General features: G+C 45.7%; 1 protein-coding gene across 4 annotated transcripts; it reads right to left on the bottom strand.

Annotated features, from left to right (window-relative positions):
- Positions 1-383: 383 nt before the first annotated feature.
- On the bottom strand, positions 384-22,774 carry ODF2 (outer dense fiber of sperm tails 2). Of its 4 annotated transcripts, none has more exons than XM_040404795.1 (20): positions 22,694-22,774; positions 21,128-21,253; positions 20,003-20,128; positions 19,443-19,613; positions 19,175-19,362; positions 18,532-18,661; positions 18,319-18,450; positions 16,279-16,353; positions 15,529-15,600; positions 13,620-13,736; positions 11,817-12,002; positions 11,567-11,676; positions 11,268-11,403; positions 10,405-10,515; positions 8,286-8,390; positions 6,565-6,723; positions 6,041-6,141; positions 4,945-5,107; positions 3,911-4,036; positions 384-760 (listed from the first exon to the last, which is right to left on the bottom strand). In XM_040404795.1, the coding sequence occupies exons 1-20, from the start codon at positions 22,706-22,708 to the stop codon at positions 587-589; spliced, it is 2,523 nt and encodes an 840-aa protein (XP_040260729.1). In that variant the 5' UTR covers positions 22,709-22,774; the 3' UTR covers positions 384-586. The 4 variants fall into 4 exon arrangements, with proteins under 4 accessions (XP_040260729.1, XP_040260732.1, XP_040260731.1 ...); XM_040404796.1 differs by lacking the exon at positions 22,694-22,774 and adding an exon at positions 21,814-21,874 and having other exon boundaries at positions 587-760; XM_040404798.1 differs by lacking the exon at positions 6,565-6,723.
- Positions 22,775-22,954: the final 180 nt, after the last annotated feature.

Below are 22,954 nucleotides of genomic sequence, written 5' to 3'. Positions count from 1 at the left end.
ATAATTTAAGCTTCCCTGGCTGTTCACATAAGCCTTAGGATCTGTCAGCAGCAGCAGCTGCCATCCTACTTGTTGATGGGCTCCAGGTAATGTCAACTTTTTCTGCACAGAGTGAAAACAAACGGAAGTAGATAAAATAGCAAAAAAAGGTAATATGGCTACATGGGTAGAGTGTAAATCTCCATATTTGACCTATTAGACATATCCACTGTCTAAAGGGAGATTTGCACCAATTTGTAAGATAGATTTTTCTCTATGGGGCAGGAATGGATGCGGATAGCACACAGTGTGCTGTCCGCATTTCCGGAGCGCACCGCTGATCTTCCAGTCCGCGGCACGGGAAAAAAATAGAACATGTCCTATTCTTGTCCGCAATTGCATTTCTATGGGGGTGCCGGCCGGGTGTATTGCGGATCCACAATACACTACGGACGTGTGAAATGGACCCTAAGGAGAAGATTTCTAAATTTACTATTTGATCCGACTCTCTGATTCTAGGCCTCATGGTGCGATCCAAAGACGATCATATCTGCAGGAACTTTTGCGCTTTCTGATCAGCCTGATCCTTGAACTTTAGTCCATCTTTTCAGAGGGGGGTTCGTGGACGGATTGGGGAGCTGGATAAAGCCCCCTCCCCAAAAACATTGGCGTAGGAGGACTTCAGGAATTGGACGTAGTTCTGCATGCTGCGGTTGGTGCTTTCAGACTGCTCCAGTCGGTCTTTTAGGTCCTGAAGGCGGCTCTGGAACCGTCGGTCAGCCTGGCAGGGAGAGGAGGAGAAAGGGGGCATAGAATTAGGAATCAGAATCCCAAAAATCCACTGCACACCCAGGACACAGCAAACAGTGATAGGAACACATGGGATATGTCACACAGGTTGTCACCTTCCAGTACTGTCTCCACTGCACCAACCACAGGGTAGATGGGATACAAAGAGGGGGAGAGTAGTCAGGGTTATCAATGGTTAATAATTGATTTAATTTGCATTTAGGCCAAACGCACACGAGCGAGTTCAGTACGAGAAACTCACAGTGCGTGTCAGTGAGAGGTCCGGTTCTGACCGGATTGCACAGCATCATAATGATCTATAAAGCTGTGTGACCCTGAGAGCCCTAGAATCGACTGTATTAGGGCTCATGCTCACAGCCGTGGTTTTTCTGGATTGGATGTGGACCCATTCACTTTGACGAGGCCGCAAAAGATATAAAACATGTCCTATTCGTGTCCTTTTTGCGGACAAGGATGGGCCATATCTGAAAGAGAAAAAAAAAAATGCGCCAGGCTCTCTGCCAGTATCCATCTTTCGCGGATCTGAGCTTTGCGGACTACATAAACGGCTACAGCCATGTGCATACGCCCTTACACTGAAAGCATTATGTCAGTGTAATTCTATAGATTCCAGGACTTTCAGTGTCAACCATTATAATGCTGTGCAATACTGTCAGAGACGCAGAGCTCAGAACGGGACGCCTTAAACTTGCTTGTGTGTGTCTGGCCTTAGGCCTGTAATGTCTATAGAATACAAATAGTAGCCATGATTAACCTAGTCCCACAGCCCTTGCTTGTTCAGTCTCTACTCAGAGCATAGCTCACTGTATTGCATTGCTAGAAATGAGACAGAAGTGTTCGGCTACTCCGGGACTCCTATTTGACATGCCCTTAGAGTTCTTCTCTTGCTTACTCTTACTTGTCTTGTCCTTTGTCATGGGTGTTTGTATTGAGTCTTTGGTCATAGATATGGGATTTGTACTGCTGTATAAGCCGATTCTGAATTTCTTCCCATCCCAGAGATCCTCTGGGTAGCACTGCATATGCTTTAATGTACCATTTTTATTCTCTTTTATGTATTGTTGAAAATATGTACGATTTGTACTAAGAAAAATCATAACAGACAAATCACATACAGAATAAATAATCAACTGGCCTACACAATGGGGGAGCTCCCCAGAGAGAACATCCTACCTGGATGATGTTGACAGTGGAGCTCCCCCATCTTGGCCCGGTAATTGATTATTTAGTCTGTACGTGATTTGTCTGTTTTACCTTATATGTAATGACACTTGATAAAAAAAATAAAAAATTATCACTTAGCCTGTGTAAGCCTATTTATTCTCAAATCTTCAAATTCTTGTTAAAACAAGAAGGCATGTTGGAAATTAGAAACGCACTTGCTGTGAATAAAACTTTCACCTTGAGTTTATACTAGTCTTTATAATGTCACAATGTGAGCACCTAGCATTATAGACCTCCCAGAATGCAATGCATTACAGTACAATATCCTATAGCACACGTCCATGCTGTATCTGCCACAGAGATGGACTGCCCTTATCGCGTAGCTTATGGATGGTTGCTGGCGCAGGAAACCAGAGCAGAATAGAGATGGTAATTAACCCCTTCTTGGCTTCTTTCACACACATTTTTTGGCGTCTTGTAAAAAAGAATTTCTAATAATAATATTTTTTTTTTAACAAGCCTTTTTTTATGCATACATTTTCGACAGTACTTCCCTTCCATACCCCCCCCCCCCCCAGTCAAGGGAAGAACTGAAAACTAAAAAAATTGCACTTGTTGAAATGCAGCTAAATGTCACAAAAATGCAGCATATTTCCTGAAAATGCACACCTTTATGGCATTTTTATTTTCTTTAAAGCTTTTAAAAAAATAAATAAAAGAAAATTGCACTTTTAAGGGTACTTTCACACTAGCGTTTTTCTTTTCCGGCGCTGAGTTCCGTCCTAGGGGCTCAAATCCGGAAAAGAACTGATCAGTTTTATCCCCATGCATTCTGAATGGAGAGTCAGTCCTTCAGGATGCATCAGGATGTCTTCAGTTCAGTCTTTTTGACTGATCAGGCTTTTCAGAAAAACGTAGCATGTTGTATTTTTACCTCCGGCCAAAAATCCTGAACGCCGGATCCGGTCTTTTTCCCATTGACTTGCATTAACGCCGGATCCGGCGCTGTGTGTTCAGTCAAACCGGATCCGGCTTTTGCATGTAACCCGAAAAATGTGAAAAAAAAGTTAAAGTCCATAAATGGCGGATCAGTTTTTTCCAATGCATTTTTTCATTGTGATCAAAATCCTGATCAGGATTCAAATGTAGTCCGTTTTCACACGTTTTTCCGGATCCGGCGGGCAGTTCCGGTGTCGGAATTGAACGCCAGATTAAAACAACGCTAGTGTGAAAGTAGCCTCAAAGATGCGTTTTATCTGGCTTTTTTAAAAAGTTTTATAGAAAAGCCTATTGAGAAAAAACATCAGAAATAATTCATACCCAGAGCATGCTGTGGTTCGAATTAGAAAAAAAAAGGGTATGTCCACACTATGTGGAAAATCTGACAGACTAGCGGCATGACTGCCATCTAGATTTTGCAGTAGATTTGCCACAGATTTTACCCTGTGCATTGCGAAGGTGGAAATCCACCAATTGAGATAATGAAAATTTCACAGCCATTTAAAGGGAACCTGTCACCGGGATTTTGGGTATAGAGCTGAGGACATGGGTTGCTAGATGGCCGCTAGCACATCCGCAATACCCAGTCCCCATAGCTCTGTGTGCTTTTATTGTGTAGAAAAAAAAAAAAAATTGATACATATGCAAATTAACCTGAGATGAGTCCTGTATGTGAGAGGAGTCAGGGACAGGACTCATCTCAGGTTAATTTGCATATGTATCAAATATAATTTTTTTTTTACACAATAAAAGCACACAGAGCTATGGGGACTGCGTATTGCGGATGTGCTAGCGGCCATCTAGCAACCCATGTCCTCAGCTCTATACACAAAATCCCGGTGACAGGTTCCCTTTAAAAACTATGGGGATAATGAATGAGTGCGGAAAGAAATGCTCTTTGCACCAGATTAATACAGCCGACACTCGCTCCAGATGTTATTTTAGCACCACAACTTACATCTTCTTTGCTACGGCGAAATTGGTTTAATTCGGTTTTGGTTCTGCTCAGTTGTGTCTCCAGATCCAGGAGTTTGGACTGCGTTACCCTCTCTTTGGATGAGGTTCGCTCCCTGGTCTGCTCCACCTGTAAAAATGTATTAGGAGTTTTCAGTTAGGAGGCTATAGACTACAAGTCTTCCAGCGACTGCTGCATTGTTTGCCACGTTTAAGACCGGTTTTTAGATGACCGTGTGCAGTCCAGGAAAAAGTCCTTTTGATGGTCACATTTCCTGGACCAAGTGCAGCTTATCTCATCTGATCTTAAATCGAAGCATCATAGTGAATTATCATCATGTGAGTACTGGACAGTAGGAACTCGCAACATTATTAAATCACTATGATGCGGCCATCACACAAACCATTTTCACTGGATAGCACATGCCTCTTTGAAACTGGATTTAAGGGGTTGGCAAACCCCCCTCTTGGGCAGACCTGCAAAGGGAAGCCTGCTTCCCAGCGCTGCCTCTGCACACCCAGGATGTCACTTTCCATTTTGATGCCGCAGCATTGGTGACCTTCTCCCCTTGTATCATGTCGAATGGTCACGTTGACACAAAGGAAGCAGGTCACTGCTGAGGCCAGTGATTGGCTGCAGTGGCGTCAAAATGGAAGTTGACATCCTGGTAGTGCAGCGGAGTAGCCAGGCAAAAAAGGAGTCGGGAGACAGCATTGGTAAACAGATGAGTATTCTTCCCTTTGCAGGTCTGCGCAAGAGAGGGGGTTTGTTAAGCCCTTTTCCTAAAGGGGCACAGTGTGCCTTCATTCACTTGATGAAGGCCAAAAGAGTGTCATTAGACTTCCACCAAGCCAGTATACATCAGCCTACCTCTGTTACTACAGTATGGAAAAGCTCAGCAGACTGCGCCTTCATATATAAAGATCCTCCATAAAAAAATATACCATTGTATGGCTATATAGTGGCATGCGTTGGAGGTGTACCTCCGATTGAAGGCTTGAATGTGCTTAGTCTGGCTCGGTATATGTCATACTTGCCTGTCTACGGGAGTCCTCAATGGCCGCCTCAAGCTGGCGAGATAAGGATGCACATTCCCGGGTTTTCTCCTCCAGACGCAGCTGGTTCTGATGAATTGTCTCTTCTCGTTTGGCCACCACTTGTAGAAGTTCTCGGTTCTGAGCTCCAGAGTCGTCTAATCTCCTGCAACAGCAAAGAATTGCATCAAGTGAGATTCTAACAATACGTGTGATTGTCTGACACCGTATCCTCCTCCACTGTGTAAAATCTATTCCAGACGGGGTCTGCTCTTGAGCTGTCCCTTTACAGATCGGGCAGAGCGTTGATAAAGCCATAGGCAAAACTGTCCTCTTTACGATCAGTACACAGATTGGCCTCCTGTTAAGGTCGGGACAACGCTGGAGGCTGGACAGGTGAGCAAACCACTGCACTCTAGCCATGAAGGATTGACCCCCCCTACACTGCTCTAGACCACCAAGTATTTCAAACTGAACCTCCTCTCTGCTCTAGACAACCAGGGATTTCAACGCCAACCCCTCCTGTGAGCCATACCTCCAAGGATGCTGGTATTAACCCTTCTATGCCCCAGACCACCAAGGATTTTGACATTCACCCCTTTCAATGCCCCAAACCACCAAGAATGCTGACATTGACCCCTTATGTAACCTAGACCACCTGACATGCAGGCATGAACGCCTTATCTGCCATTGACCAATTGGCATTTACTCTTTCATTGCCTTAGACCTCCAGGGATGATGATGATGATGATGGATATCCTCTTCACTGGAAGATGGAGTCATTAAAGGTGTTTCCAAGGAATTAAATATTGAGGGAACATTGCTCACATTATAGTTTCTGTTTGTGCAGACTCCGAAGGGAGCTCTAGGCTTGTGATGGTGTACAATACATTTTAGGTTATGACAAGTAGACGGCAACGATTTGCAAGCAGATTTGAATGTGAATGGAGAAGAAATCAAGAACACGTTAGAAGGAACTCTCCAGGATCCTTAAAGCACTGGTGGTGGCGGGGGGACCTAGTGTATCGACCGCAGTCCCTGCATTGGGTATAATACGCAGAGCTTTGAGGCTATGCATTGAGTGTAACAGAGTGCTGACCTTTCTAACTCTTCCAGTTTCAGAGCTAGGAGTTTATTCTCTTCCATCGCAGACTGATATCGATCTCGCGTGGACTCCATCTTGTCTCCCTGCTGCTCCATCTACCAAATGAATAAACAAGTAAAAATCATTATTTGCTCTTACTGACAAAAACCTATAACCGAAGTAATAACTGGTGGTTGTCAACCAGCTCCTCAATAGCAAGCCTGTTTGGTCATTCATCCATTAACCCCCTTCCTACATTTTTTTTTTACTCTGCCATCTGATAATCCAGAATCTGAGTCCAGTACCAAATCCACCTTGTGTCGAATTCTCTTGCCTTGGACTTCAGAAGTCATTTATTTTATCCTGACATATGGACACGTATTAGGATTTGAGTGGTGAAGCTAAAGGACGTTACAGGACTGAGGCAGTTGCCAGTGGAGATTGGTATGGATGAAGCCATATCGAGAAGTCGGGGACTACTGCCTTCCCGCTGTATCCAGCTCCTTGATAGCAAAGCCACCGAGTGCCAGTTTCCTTACCCGAACTCGCAAATCTGAGATGATAGAAGAAAGCTCTGAGTTCTTCTGCTCGTATCCTTGAAGCTGCTCCTGACAGTCCTGGAGCTTCATCTCAGTCATCTTCAGCATCTCTGGTAGTTTCTCTAGTTCTTCCAAACGATTCTGAAATTTTCTATGAATCTGAAGACAAGGGAAGGCTACTTAGGATTCACCTAATGCAGGGAACCTTTCTGGAAATTGGTGGACACAGACACGAGAAGTTGGATTCCTTCATGGACTGAGTGGTGGCAGTGCATGTTCTCAGACATTAGATCTCCTCAGCAATGCCATGATGTTGAGGCAAAAGGGCCTGGCTGTAGTTCCCGGCCCCGGAGTGGTACTGTGCAGGAAAGACTTCTCCAGCGCTGTTCCCTTCATTCTCAGGATAGATAGGGGTCCTATAGCTGGGACCCCCGCCGATCATAAAGTGATGGCGCATCGTAGCGATATATCTTCATATAGGTCGTAGATGGACCTCGCAGCCTTGCTTCAGGTGCCAATAGATCCAATCTTTATACTTAAAGGTCACTAATATTTCATAGAGACATATCAAAAGTTTAGATCAGCGAGGCTCTGATCCCCCACCAATCCCTGGAATTAGGGGAGAAAAGAGCACCCATAGGGTGATTTCTCTCCTCGCTGCTGAGGACAGAATCGAGATGGGCTTATAGACTTCTATGGGGCTCAGCTTTATGCATGCTTCTCTCCCCTCGTTCTAGGTATAGGTGGGGGTCTCGGCGCTCAGACCCAAACTTTTGATGTATCTGTATGACAGATCAAAATATTTTTGAAAAGTTGGTAATTATTTAAAGTGAGAGCATTCACAGAGGTGTATATCGGAGTATCAGAAACCAGAGAAGAAGATGGCCTCTTTCAACAACTCCTTCCATCTTAAAATAGAACGTTCTTGAAGGTCACGGAGATTCTGGGCCAAGCACTTGAAAATATTAGATTGTCTAAGATGTTCACTAGCCATCTGTTGGCTGCGTGATGCCTCAGTCTTATTAGTCCTGGTGGGAGAACCATCTTCCATTGCTTCTGTGTCCACCAATGACCAGAACGCATGGTTTTATGTAATAAGAACCAATTGCTCCAGAACGTATATCTGAAAAATGGTGCAGACAACTGATCCCCCCCCCCCCCCCAAAATACGTATCCTAAGACCTTCTAAACAATACGCTCAAGTCATAAGCCTCTGCAATGCATTCGATCTGCCACAATGGCCAACTGGATGTGTATCAGTGTGGCCCGCTGCAAATATCGGACTTGCAGAACTGCATGTATAACAGATAATATAAACTCGGTTACTGCAGGTCTCGGAGATGGTGGATGCAACTCATAGGATATCACTTACGTGCTCGGAACATATAGTAGTTTTAAGGGGTTTTAGGTCAATATCTGATCCTTAGAGTCCAACTCCTGGTTTGATAAGGGATGCAGCGTTTGGACGAGCACCGCAGCGTCTTCATAGAATACCAAGCACAGCGCTGTACATTGTATAGTGGCAGTACTTGGTATTGCAGCTGAATGGACTGAGCTGAACAAAGGTCATGTGACCGATGGATATGACGTCACAAACCGAGGAATAGGCCGCAGCCCTCACCTAGGTGAAAGTGCCGGGTCAGACCTGCACCAAGGAGATATTGATGACCTATCCTGAGTCCCAAAACACATTGAAATTGTAAATGAGTAATTTTCCCAACCTGATCGAGCTCCACGTTCATTTCCTCCTTCATGTTCTTATTCTCTAGGTCGGATCTTTCCAGCTTTAAGCACATCTGATCGGCCTCTTGACGGGTTTTTTTCATCTGCAGGAAAGAAAGAATTGGTTGAAGCATGGGATGTTCCCACCCTATGGCAGTGATGGTGAACCTCTTAGAGACCGAGTGCCCAAACTGCAACCCAAAACCCACTTATTTAATCGCAAAGTGCCAACACGGCAATTTAACCTGAACACCAATATGATATATCTTCCATGTACTTTATCATTTAGCTATAATAACCTGCCTACATTCAATGTGCTGCCTGTGCTGTTCATAGCATGTCCTGCACTGATGAATGGCAGGAAAAGTCTAAGGCATATTGGTACACCATAGACTTTCTCCAGGGCGTGGGTGCCCACAGAGAGGGCTCCGAGTGCTGCCTCTGGCACCCGTGCCATAGGTTCGCCATCACTGCCCTATGGGGACCATGGATGTATCAATGGGTATTTCATGCTATGGCTCCTGGTAGGTGGAACGCTTGATTCAATCAGCATTGAAGTAAAGGGGTTTTCTGGAATTTAAACACTGAAGACCTGTCCTCAGGATAGGTCATCAATATCAGATCAGTTGGGGTCCAACTCCTGTCACCCTGGCCGATCAGCCATTTGAAGGGGCCGCATGACTGCAGTGAAGGCTGCAGATTCTTCCTTGACCTGTGACATTATGTCTATTAGTCACATTTTTTATCTTTTTATTTAACATTTCAATTATAAATCAGCAGATTCGATTTTTTATTTTTTTTACAAGCCTTTTTGGGATCGTAGCCTCTTGTTCTTTTGTCGTCAAATACATACATATAAATTAAAGATATAATAAATGTAAGTTATAAAATGGTTGTTATTTAATGTTTTCTATCCTCTCCATACACATCATGTATTTCATTGGTGATCTCACTTCTGAAGTTGTGGGAGTTGTCTGGTGTAGCCAAGACTTCATGATACATGTTTTGGCCACTAATAGTACGGCATGTATTATTTGTGGGATTTTAGGCTACTTTCACACTTGCGGCAGAGTGATCCGGCAAGCAGTTCCGCTGCCGGATCCGGCAAAACTTATGCCAACTCATGGCATTAGTAAGACTGATCAGGATTCCGATCAGTCAGAAAAATGCATTGAAATGCCGGTGTCATCCGGCAAAACGGATCCGGCATTTCTTTTTTTTCACCTTTTTTTCAGTCTGCGCAGACCGGAAGGACGGATCCGGCACTAATACATTCCTGTGGAAAAAAATGCCACGGTTTTCTCTTTTGCCTGATCAGTCAAAATGACTGAACTGAAGACATCCTGATGCATCCTGAACGGATTACTCTCCATCCAGAATGCATGGGGATATGCCTGATCAGTTCTTTTCCTGTATGGAGCCCCTGTGACGGAACTCTATGCCGGAAAAGAAAAACGCTAGTGTGAAAGTACCCTAAGATGTTTGCTTTTTCCGTCTTGTTCTTCATAAAGAAAAGTATATATCGGGTCTAGTGGTATAGTCATTTTCCAGTGCGTTTCTATATATGTCCATAATCCGTGCCATAGGTCTGTGTTTGACGAGTTACATTTAGGACATTTTGTTATTCTTTTGGGATTTTTATCTTTTTTTTGGGAGGTTAAATCCTATATATGCCTTATGTATTATTTTAAAGAAGGTTTCATTCCATTTTTTGACTTTTGACCATCCTTCTAATATTTTTTTTCTGTATATTTTGATCTGAAAATATAATGGGCCCAGATCCTAAAACTTTTTGGGATATGTGCATTCGAATAGATATTTTGTACGTTTTTTAAATAGGTTTGAAACTGATAGATGATTTTGGGGTGTTTTCAATAAAAGATGAAATGTTGTTTTTAGACACGGGCTTTCTGCAGCTCAGTCCCATTCAAATGAGTGAGACTGAGCTGCAATACCAAGCACAGCTGATCGGTGGGGGTGCTGGGAGTCAGACCTCCACCAATCTGATATTGATGACCTATCCTCAATATTTTAAATCCTGGAAAACCCCTTTAAGTATGTATTAGGAGACTGTATTGCAGATAGTGACTACACACCAGATGAGACGGTATAACAAACCTGATCTTTGTAGGTGTCCACAAGACCCTCGTACTGCCGCAGAGAACTCTTGAGCTGATGCACCTCGCTGTGAGCCAGAGTCAGCTTCTCCTCCACGGTTGTGAGTTGTGTCTAAATTTACGAAAGACGAGATGAAAGTAGGTTAAACCCTGTTTACTGTGCGAACACCGGTTTGGAGAGAACTAGTGAAGAAGGGCGGATTATCCAGTAAATGCTATAATTATGGGACCTACCTTACAGTGTCCCTTTAGGTTAGGGCTCCATAGTGAAACGTGGTCGCTCACATACAGTATGACCATTACTTCTATACCACTTCCAGCACCTGGATCCTTGCCATCTTTTTCTCCCCATGTCAGATTTTGTTTCATAGGGGTATTATGGTTAGGGGTAAGTTATCCCCTGTCCATTGAGTAGGAGATAATGATTATACTGGTGGGTGATTGGAGAACAGGGTTCCGTGCCCCTGTACGACTGAACTGGCTGGTTGAGAAAGGGCAGTGCCACTCTATTCATCTCCATGGGACTGGGAGAGTACAGTACTAGCCTATCTCTGGCAGTCCCATAGATTTCGAATAGGGTTCACTTGCTCGACCATCACCCCATCTAAACAAGGGGACACAGGACCCACATTCTTGTAACCAGTGGGCACACCATGGGTCAGACCCCTACCGATCTAACAGTTATCCCCTATCCAATGGAAAGAGGACAACTTGCTCTAAAGGGAGTAGCTTGTAGGCCATGGCAATGCTGTCATTGACGATGCGGTCACCATGGTGCTAGAAAGATTATTTGCAATATAGATTGGGCTCAGAGCAGGACAACAGGTGCAATCACTCGTGTACTTCTTCCTCCTAGTAACAGACCTTCAGTTTCTCCTGCTCCAGCCGAAGACTAGTGTTCTCTGCTGTCTCCTGGTGTAGTCGATCAAGCAAAGATTCCCGCTCAGAGCGCGCCTTCTCCTCCGCGCGCTGCTTTTCTTCTAACATTTGGGTCAAGCGGCTGAGCAAACACAGAATTATTGGACATTACAACTTGGGTAAATCACTGGTATGTAATCAGATGAAGCCCCAGTAGGTTTCCACTACTGGTGTCTGCCATGTTCCCAGAAGACTCTGCTTCCAGTCTGCAGACATGGCCGCCCATTATCGGTCACCCATCTTACTCATTTAGCAGGGCGACCTCAGACTCCATCTGACTCCTCTCTTTCGTCAGCTTGGTACAATGGCTCTTAAAGGTGTCAACGCTTGATAGAGCGGAAGAAAGCTCGGCGTCCTGCCATAAAAGAAAAATGGCGGGATTAAGATAATGTGTCTAATTTCAGTTACCCAACTACTATCACACCCATTGAGGATAACGATGGGAGTCCCAGTTCCTGGATCCCACCCGTGTAATGTCACAATTACAGTACCTACCTTTGCCAGGAGCTGATTATTAAGCAGCTGCATCGTTTCCTCACTTTTCTCCGCCCGATGCTTCTGGGCACGAGCGGATTTCTTCAGACCTTCTTTGTCCGACTCAAGTTTGTGCCTGAGCTCGTTTAGTTGAACAGTCAGCAGTTCAAGTTCTTCTTTATGTCGGACTTCATTGTGCTCCATGTTCTGAAACCACAAGAAAGGAAAACCAAGGCTTGGATAAGGGAACGATAGAACATTGACAAACCAATGGGACTGGTGGAGATCTGTCATTTAGGACACCCACTGATCAGCTGGGCTACTGACAACGGCACTTTAACCAAGTGGGCCACATCATTGTCCTATACTGTGTGACTCGGGCTCCAGTTGGTTTTGGTCAGCTTGTCATGGTCATCCTTCAATAATACAAGTTTTAGCTTTGTTCTAACCATCGGACCACCACTGATCAAACATTGGCAGCAAATCTTAGTCATATGCCATCAAAGTATTTAGAGGGGTTGTCCTGGACTCCGATACTGATTACCTGTCCTCAAGATAGCTCATCAGTATCCGATCGTGTGGAGGTCTGACTCCCGACAAACCAACCAACAACAAATGGTAAGAGGCAGTGGTGCTTGACCGCAGCCCCTTCAAACAGCTGAATGGCGGTGGGGGGAGCTGGGTCATCAGCATTTGAGACCCAGACAACCCATTTAGAGGGGTTGTCTGACTTCAGCAAATGGCATTTATCATACAGTACATCTGGCAAGTTATGGAAACAGGACGCTCGTCTGGTTCCATAGTCCTGACCACCAAGCAGGAGAAGGTCAGTGGGGATGGGAGCAGAATTTAAAGGGGGTGGTCTCACTTCAGCATATGGCATTTATCATGTAGACAATGTTAATAATATATTGCGATTGCCCATACTGCCTCCTTTGCTGGCTTGATTCATTTTTCGATCGCATTATGCACTGCTCATTTCCAGGGGTTATGGCCACTGCTGCAGCACAGATACGAGGTGGCCGTGACCGCAACTGCTGCACATGTGTGAATATGCGCACAATCCCACCAGAGTGGTCGTTGCCTTTTCCTATAGTGTGCAAGCACGACCACCGCTGCAGGGTGGTCATAACCCCTGGAAACAAGCAGTGTATAATGTTATGGAAAAATGAATAAAAAGCCAGCAAAGGAGGCAATATGGACAATCACAATACATTAGGAAGTGCCTTATATTAACTTTCTCTACATGATAAATTTTGCTGAAGTGAGACAACCCCTTTAAAACGGCGTACCCTTCTCAGGTTAGCCTCCCATTCTCATAGCCTCATCTGTTTCCGTAATTCCGATCAGCCCTGGATGCTGCAGCCAGGCGGGTGGGGTGTAAGGGAGACCCATTTAAGAGAGGTGCAAGTGGGACCTGCATCTATCAGACATTTATGTCATATCCCTTTAATCACTGCATGCCATTACTGATTCCCTCTAAGGGTCCATTCACACATCGCCATTCACACATCCCTCTAAGGGTCCGGACCGCACATCGCCGGCACTTAACAGAAAATGCCTATTCTTGTCCGCAATTGCGGACAAGAATAGGAGATGTTCTATTTTTTTTCGGGAACGGAATTGCGGACCCGGAAGTGCGGATCCGCAGCTCCGGATCCGGGCAGCACATCATGCTGCCCCATAGAAATGAATGGGTCCGCAATTCTGCGGAATTTAATTGCGGAACTAAATTGCGGACGTGTGAATGGAGCCTAATACTGATGCCCTCTTAGGACACACAACATGGAGTTGCCTTCACCACATCACTCTCTTCTTTCTTACCCTCAGCTGGACAGACAGCCGATTATTCTCAGCCTCCCGGCTCCTCAGCTGCCCCTGTAAGTGAGCTCTTGTGGCTTCTAGAGACTTCGTAAATTCGGTCGATGTCCTGCTTAGATCCTATAGAAAAGTCAGAACAGAGGGGACATGTGATTCCCATATCAGCTATAATCAGGATCCGTCCCAATCCTCCTCATGGCATGCACATTCATACTAAGGAGGAGCGAATTGATTCTACCAGCTGGAATTAGTCCCAAATTTCCCACAAAGTTGGGTTTGTAACAAAACAACTTTTTGTGATTCCGTTCAGGCGAATGAGAGAGAAATACTAGTATGTTGCTCTGGGTTTCTGGCCAATATGAATGCGTTGTCTGGCGGAGGGTACTCTTCCTCATTACAGAGAGTGCCCAGTATGCGTAGTATGTGTGTGGAGTATTGTAGGCCAGCTAACGCTTGTGTTTCTCTGGGTTTCTGGGAAAGATATTCAAATTAGCTTTCCTAACCTATCTGATGCCAGCAGGTGTAAGATGTACTAATGTGTTACATTTTTTTCCCCAGAAACCAAGAGGAGTGTTGACTGGCTTATGATTCTCCTCGTGCATACTTAGCGCCCTCCATAGGGAGAAATAGTAGGCCAACCAAGCAAACTTTCTTAGCTCTGTTCTGTTAAAGGGGTTCTGTCACTTCAGCAAATGGCATTTATCATGTAGAGAAAGTTAATACGAGGCCCTTACTAATGTATTGCGATTGTCCATATTGCTTCTTTTTCTGTCTAGACTCATTTCTCCATCACATTATATACACTGCTCGTTTCCATGGTTACGACCACCCTTCAATCCAGCGTCAGTGGCCGTGTTTTTACACTATAGGAAAAAGCTCTGGCCTGTGTGTGCTCCTATGGTCCTGGCCACCAGAGAGGCCGGTGCTTTTTTTTCTGTAGTGTGGAAACATGGCTACCGATGCTGGAATGAAGGGTGGTTGTAACCATGGAAACGAGAAGTGTATAATGTGATGGAAAAATTAGTCTAGCCAGCAAAGGTGTCACCGCCAGCTCTCTGAGAAGGTCTGGCAGACGTTCTTCTCTACCTCTTGCATGATGTTCTTTGTTTTGGTTTCACTTTGTCATCTCCTTTCCTTCTCCCAGCTGTCACCTATTTACACTAATTGCCTCCCTTCATATTCCCTCCCATACTGCCTCACTTGGCGGTTTATACTACTTCCTGAATTGAAGTGTTCACTGCTGGAGTCTTCTGCTGCTGCTTGTTCAGATAAGTCCTTTTATGTATTGTGTTTCCTTGCTGGCTTGATTCTAGGTGACCCTGACTCCCTCCGTATTAAGTGCAGGGAGCCGGTGGTCGTGTCCCCTCACTATTATAGGGTTTTCAGGTGTCACACAGTCTAGGTACGAGGGCATGCAATCGTCTACCTCAAAGACCCTTGTATGTGCTTAGCAGTCAGGGTGAGCTCTTAGGGTTTTATAGGGGGGTCACCTTTATGCTCCTTAGTTTGGGATCAAGCCAGTCGGATGTTTATCCATAACTTCCAGCTATCTGCAACACCATCCGTGACAAAAGGAAGCAATATGGACAATTACTATACATTAGTTTCTTGTATTAGCTTTCGCTATATAATAAATGCCACTTGCTGAACTGAGACAACCCCTTTAAAGGGTAGTTACCCAGAAAAAACTGGGTTCCTAGTATGAGATATTCCGTTTTCCTTTTCTTTTTGTAAAGGAGACTAGCTAGCATTATGTGGGGATGCCAGCATAGCAATAGATTAAAATATATATATATCTAAATACAGTTGTTAAAAAAAATATAACAAAAAATCTTTGAACTTTAAAAAAAATAAAAATAAAAAAATAAAGTGAATCGGACCTGAAGCCAATTTGCTCATCTCTAGCTCCTACCTTTTCTGTTTTGAGCTGAATCCTGAGATCTTCCAGTTCTTTTTCTCTCTCGTGAAGTCTCAGATGGAGATGCTACATAAAAGGGAAAAATCAGGGATTAGAGACGGTCACGTAACACAGACGAAGGTTCCCGTATGGGGACAGGGTGTATATTCTCTGTCCTTAGAGGTGCCTTTGAGTGCCCACGCTGTTTAGGGCAATTCGGCCAATTGTAGTCCACCCATGGCCTAGTATGTTACATCTGCAGAGATGTACAGGTGAAACTCGAAAAATTAGAATATCCTGCAAAAGTCCATTTATTTCAGTAATTAGACTGCTTAAAATTAGAATTTTGTGAAAAGGTTCAATATTCTAGGCTCAAAGTGTCGCACTCTAGTCAGCTAATTAATCCATATCCCCTGAGCAAAGGGGACCTCAAAATTATGACTTTGGGGTTTCATAAGCTGTAAGCCGTAATCATCCAAATTATAACAAATAAAGGCTTGAAATATCTCACTTTGCCTGTAATGAGTTTATCTCATATGTTATTTTCACCTTTTAAGTTGCATTACTGAAATAAATGAACTTTGCACCATATTCTAATATTTCACCTGCATATAAACGTCCTGCGGGGTCAGCGCCCATGGGGCTACTGGCTCTGCTCAGAGAAGGCGGAATGGCTTCTGTCTATAATATAGTCAGAGCCAGTGATAGTGGCAGATCCCATCATCATCAGTTCCTCGCCTCCCCACTAGAGGGCAGTGTCCGTACCGCTCTCTCGGTGTCCGCGTCAGACAGCTTCCTCAGTAACAGCTCCTTCTGCTCCAGCAGTCGATGAGTCTCGCTCTGTAAGAAATGAAGAACGATTCACAGTATTCTTCATGCCTCCAACATTTTCAGAATACATCAAAAGGACCCTACAAACCTGCATTACGATGGAATTTTTTTAGGCTGGCCTTTTTTTTGCAAAAACAAAATGACAACTGAGATTTAAAGGGTTTGCCCGAGATGTAAAAAAAAAAAAAAAAAAAAAAAAAACAAAAAAAAAAAAAAAAAAAAACAAAACACATTCAACCTGAAGACAAGTGTGGCACTGCTTACTTTTTAAAGAATGCAGCCATGTTTTTCTTATTCTGTACAACCCATTTAAAGGCTATGGACACATTAGAGGCATTTTTTATGCTTGCATTTTACTAATTTTGGATTAAAAATCATTTTTTCCATGGGTCTTTATTAAAAATGTTCAGCTGTTTCTGAGTTACAAGGGTTAAAAATCAGTCTGTTTGCAGGGTGTTTCTGTTTTCTTTGAATCTTGTTATCTGAGAGCTCTTATCTCTGATCTCCTGGCAACTCATCATAGCTCAATTTTGATCAAACTGATAAATATACAGCTTAAAGGGGTTGTCCAAATTATTTTTATTGACGACCTATCCCCAGGATAGGTCATCAATATCATATCGGCGGGAGTCCGACACCCGGCACCCCCGCCGATCAGCCGGTTGAAGAGAGGGCACGCACCGTGCCAGCGCAGCCTTCTCTTCATTGTTTACCTGCTCTCCGTCACAATGGCAGCAGGGAGCAGGTGTAACTACAAGGAGCCGGCCCATTCACTTCCATGGGACAGCTCGTTCCTATTCAAGTGTATGAGATCCAGCCATCCCATTGAAGTGAATGAGCCAGCTCCTTGTAGTTACACCTGCTCCCTGCTGCCGTTGTGACGGAGAGCAGGTAAACAATGAAGAGAAGGCTGCGCTGGCACGGTGCGCGCCCCCTCTTCAACCGGCTGATCGGCGAGGGTGCCGGGTGTCGGACCCCCGTCGATCTGATATTGATGACCTATCCTGGGGATAGGTCGTCAATAAAAAATAACTTGGACAACCACTTTAAATAAGTGTTTATGAGGTCAGGAGATCAGAGACAAGAGCCGTCAGATGACAGAATTCAGAAAACAGAACCATACTGCAAACAGACAGATTTTTAACCCCTGTGACCCAGAAACGGCTGAATATTTTTAATAAAGACCAACTGAAAAAATATATTTTTGGCCTAAAATGAGTAAAATGCAATCAGAAAAAAATGCTCCCATAGCTGACCTAGTAGTCCGCTTATGAAGGTAGAGCATTGATCGAGAAAGTTTTCACCCTCACAGACCCATGGGGCGGAAATTTAATGAGACTGGTTTTCATTGATGTAAAATACACCAAATGGCGCCCTTTTTTTTTGTAAATTTGGTGCATCTTTGGCTTTCCTTATGCCTGAAAATTGTAATCTACACCTGCTATGAGCAGTTAAAGATTTAGCATTGTGCCAATTTCTGGCGCGAGTACATCTGTCGGTCTGCAGAGGGCACCCTCCAATTTTCTCACCTCCTTTTCTTTTTACGACACCAAAGTGGCGCAAATCAGTTGATAAATTCCTCCCTATGCCTTTTGAGTAAATACTGGGATCAGACCTCTCCTCCCCCTTGAAGCTGACTGAAGAAGTAGCTACGTTACAGCCTCCGGTTCACCACAGTCCCTCCGGCTTCCTAGAAATGCGTAGCCCCTGCTTTATTCCCTCCTATATGTTCTCTGTGTTTCCTCCCGTAAGGTTTAAAACAAATTTTAAAGGGGGTGGTCCAGGAATAGAAAAAACATGGCTGCTTTCTTCCAAAAACAGCACCCCACCTGTCCACAGGTTGCGTGTGGTACTGCTGCTCCGCTCCATTCACTTTAAAGGAGTTGCACACTACCTATGGACGGGTGCGGCAGTGATTTTCGGAAAGAAGCAGCCACGTTTTTTTCTACAACCCCATTGGTTTTAGATGCTCACCTCTCGGCAGTGCTGCTCTCTCAGCAGGGTCCGCAGGGTTCTGTTAGTCTCTTCAAACGTATTCAGTTTTTCCAGGAGGATTTCCTTCTGCCGGGTGAGCAGGTTGAAGTCTGTACTTGTCATTCTCTTCTCCTGCAAAGCACAGGCGTCTTCAGGATTGGGGTGGGGGTCACCATCTAGAGAGTCAGCCCTATAAATATACACATCACTTACATGTCTTATCTGGTTTATAGTGTCCCGCAACTGGTCAACCTGTCTCGCCGCTTCTGCCCCGTCCATCTCCGCTTCCACCAGTTTTGACAGCAGATGGGACTTCTCTTGCTGCAGCTGCTGTTTCTGCTGCCTGAAATGGCCGATACCACGTGACACAATACAAGGCGGATTCTATCAGCAGGTAAGTACGGTATCTTCCAGGGGTTGGCCCATCTCACACTCGCAATATGCCACCCATGTCGGATAGGTGCAGGTCTCACCTCTGGGACCCACACCTACTGGTATCTCTAAAACGGGGCTTCCAAAGCGAAGGAGTTTGCACGGCACATGCGCAGCGTGCTCTCTATTCACTTCTAAGGGAGTTCTGAGAAGAGTCGAGCGAGTTTTCTCTGCTATTTTCGGAAGGCCCATAGGGGTTAATGGAGAAGTGCAGCCACCTCTCCATTGACCGCTATGGGAGTTCCGGAAATAGCTCAGCTGGCACTCCCATAAAAGTGACTGGAGGGTGGTCGCGCTTGCGTGGAGCACTGGGGACCCCATTCTAGAGGTGGGACCTGCACCTATCAGACATCCTAGAGATATGCCACCAAAGTGCAAGATGGGCCAACCCCTTTAAGAGAATTGAACCATTCTAGATACCTACAAGCTAAAGTCGGTCTCTTCCTTGATTCGGTCAATGCTCCGCCTCAGACGGGAGTTTTCATTCTCCGTCTCCACCAGCTCCAGAGACACCTCGTTCAGCTCTTCGTTCTTGGAAGTCAGTGCCCGCTGGGAGGCAGCCAGTCGCTCTTCATATCTCTCCACAGAGTGGTCCCTCTTCTTCTGCTCCACCTGACGGTAAGTGGACAACACAGGTTGGTTCATCTTCTGTGACCTTGTGCCGGTGAACTTCTCTGGGCCAGTCTCCTTACCTCGTTCTTCAAGGTCCCAACCTCAGACATCAAGCTGTCTATCTTTTTTTCGTAGGAGTTGATCTTGCCGCGCAGGTACTCCTCTTCGTCGGTGGACAGGTCGCTCATGCGCAGGGCTGACATCATCTTCTCCATGTCTGGGGGGGTGATCTCCAAGCGATGGGTCAAACCCTGCAGAGGAGAATGTGGAAAAGCTTTTATAATTTCCAATGACATTAATGCCACGGATGTCTGACTGGTGGGGGTCCAACAGAATTGACCCCCGCAGTTCACTAGAATGAACTGAGACATTTTCAAGGGGTCTTGCTGCTGCCTCAATGAGAAGGAACACTTTCAAAGGGGTTTTCCAAGACTTCAATATTGATGGCTGTCAGGATATAAATATCTGATCGGCGGGGGTCCATCTTCCAGGACCCTGATCAGCTGCAGTGAGCACCGCGGCCTCTTCCTAGATCGGTGACATCACGTCCATCGGTCACATGACCTAGGTGCAGCACAGTCCCATTTGCAGGAAATCAATCCATCTTCCATTCATTTTCACAGACAAGGCAACCACTTACCTCCCACTTGAAGCCCGCATCGCGCATGGACGCCTTTCCTGGGGGGATCCAGGGGACTCTGGTCTTGACCTTAGTGCAGCGTCGTAAATTTCCCACCTCACTCTTCAATTTACTTTTGGTCCCTTTCTGTAAACAGACCCCAAAACATGTCAGACTGTATTCACGGTTCTTTTACATGCACCCATCTTCTATACATAGGAGCTCTATGTCTCTTCTGCCACCTTCCTCAGCACATCCACCGTTCAGCCTGAGCTGCCTGGTTCATGACCTACAAAACTGCAAGAAGCATTGGGACACGGCGGCTGAGCAGGATGAATGAGGGAGTGAGGGGAGGATTTAACACGGCACTTAAGATTTCTAGGCAGCGTGTGACTTGGATGGGTGACAACCCTCATGGGTGCTGTTATCGCCGCCATTACAACGAAGCTATAGTCGTCGGGTTAAAGGGGGTCTCCGGGCCTAGAATATTTATAGCTTATCCTTAGTATAGGCTATCAATATCAGATTAGTTGGGGTCAGGCTCTCGACATCCCACGATTAGCTGATTAAAGAGGCATCACTACCCACGCAAGCCTCCCCTTCATTGTTTACAAGACACAGTGCCATCTTTCTAGTAGTGGCCATGCCTGGTATTGCAATACAGTCCCATTTATCTGAATTGGACTGAGATGCTCTGAGCTGTAATACCAGTCACAGCCACGACTAAAAGTATGGCGCACAGCCTGTAAACAAGGAAGGAGGTACGGTGACCCCTTGAGTCAACTTATTGGTCACGATGGTGGTGGTGCCAAAAGCTAACCATGCAAGTGAATAGGCCTGAGCTGCAATACCAAGCACAGCCACTATGCAATGGACGGCGCTGTGCAATGGTAAACTGTGAGGAAGCCACAGTGCCCACCTTCAAACAGCTGATCGGCGGGGGTCCTGAGGGTAGGTCATCAATACTGAACTCCGGGAAACCCCCTTTTAAATAATAAAATTCAGGCTGCCTGCAGCTGCCACCAGGGGGAGCTTACTGCATACATATTTTGAATGGAGTCCAATGGGAACGGTGCAGTAAACTCCCCCTAATGGCAGCTGCTGTGTGTACACAGGACAAAATGTTATCTGGCGGCCGTGGCTTACCTGTGCTTTGGAGGAGATTTTCGGACCCTTCTTAATATGGACGTGTACTGGAGTGCTCTCATCGACATGGACGTGCAGCGGCGGGGAGGGCGAGCGGTTCTTCATTGACCTATGGTGGGTGGTTTTCTGAAAAAGCAGCAGCAAAGAAATATCAGCACTGAAGGGGTTACTCGTGTAGCAATTCCCTAATATATCCTATAGAGCAGAGTGCACTCCAGGTGCTGTTCCCCCTAGAAGTGAATGGAGCATACTGGGAGTTGTAGTCTCATGACCCCCGCTATAGAGCGATCTGATGATAGAGAGGCCTGCATCTGGAAAACACGGCGCTGTTTAGTACAGCCTGTTCTACATAGCTCATAAAGGGGAGCTCCGATTACCAACATACCACGCCACAAAATATTTGTGCCGCAGTAGATCCAGGCGGCGCCCCTGCCCACCAGCCATTTCCAACAAACTCTAGCACTCCAGCTACTGTGAAACTACAACTCCCAGCATGCACACTTGCTCAGCTGTCCCATAGAAGCGAATTGAACATGCTGAGAGTTGTAGTTTCAGAGCAACCGGAGTGCCAGAGGGATCTTCTACATGTCTACCGCTGGATGAACCCCCGGATCAGCTGCATCTTCATCCCCATAGACGCGCAGTAAGAACATAAACGAGTAGCGAAGGCGAGCGTGTCCTCCTACCGGAATGATGAAGTGAGGGGGTCCGTGTCCTCTGCGGCTGCTCTGCACGACTGTACCCGACTGCAGCACCAAACCCCCGGGGACTCCTCTCCTAGTAAACTGTTCCTATAGTTACTGATGCCTCTTACAACTGCCTGCTCCAGAAGCCAAGCCGCTCCCTGAGGCGGGAGGTGACGGGGAGTTCACGCCCCCAACATCGGAGGTGCTGCCATGTCAGCCCACAAAATAGATTCCCTTTAAAAGGGTCTTCAACCTTTTTGTTCGTGCTTCTGTCAATAAAGTTTTTTGCCATTCCATTTTTCACAATCCCTGCTTGCAGTCAATGAATGGGAACATTCCCTGTGACATTCAGAGGCGGACATAGGTACAGCCAATGTGTGCTTTTCGCTGACAGCAAGCAGACATACTGCGCTGGGGTCCTGGGTTCGAATCCGACCAAGGACAACATCTGCCTGGAGTTTGTATGTTCTCCCCGTGTTTGCGTGGGTTTAATAGGAGACGGTCCCCTACCCTTGTGCCGCAGTAGATCCAGGCGGCGCCCCTGCCCACGTGGGTTTCCTCCCACATCCTGATAGGGCCCATTCGGGACAGCTTGATGCTAATGTCTGTAAAGCGCTGCGGAATATAGTAGTGCTATATAAGTGCATAAAATAAATGTGCAGCTCGGTGATGTGGTGAAACTACAACTCCCAGCATGCCCTGAGCGACTGGTGCTGTCAGGGCATGCTGGAAGTTGTAGTTTTTACAACAGCTGGGGACTCAAAAATCAACGTCTGATCTCCAGATGCTGTGGAACTACAAGTCGCAAAATGACCATGCTGGGAGTAGTAGTACTCCAACTAAAGGGAGCCACTACCGATCTTCCCCTCTTAGCTCTTACCATCGGTGGCGGCATCTTTGTCACCGAACCCCCAAAACCCCCTTTAATTTACTATAGACTCCCAATCAGCTTTTGTTCCGGGACACGCCCCTCAGTTCGCTCATTGGTTGATTCAAAGAGCGCCCCCCAAAGGAACGCGTTTTCCGATTGGCTAGCGTCGCCGAAGGGGGGCGGTGCTTTGTAACGTCTGTTACCATGACAACGCTAAGCAACGCGTTCGTCTTCCTGGTTTCCGGGAGGTCACGTGACAGGGTGACCCGG

The sequence above is a fragment of the Bufo bufo genome, chromosome 8 (genome assembly GCF_905171765.1).
Source record: "Bufo bufo chromosome 8, aBufBuf1.1, whole genome shotgun sequence".
Classification (NCBI taxonomy): Eukaryota; Metazoa; Chordata; class Amphibia; order Anura; family Bufonidae; genus Bufo; species Bufo bufo.
The sequence above is the reverse complement of the archived record's forward strand: the minus strand, read 5'-3'. Positions and strand labels throughout refer to the sequence as shown.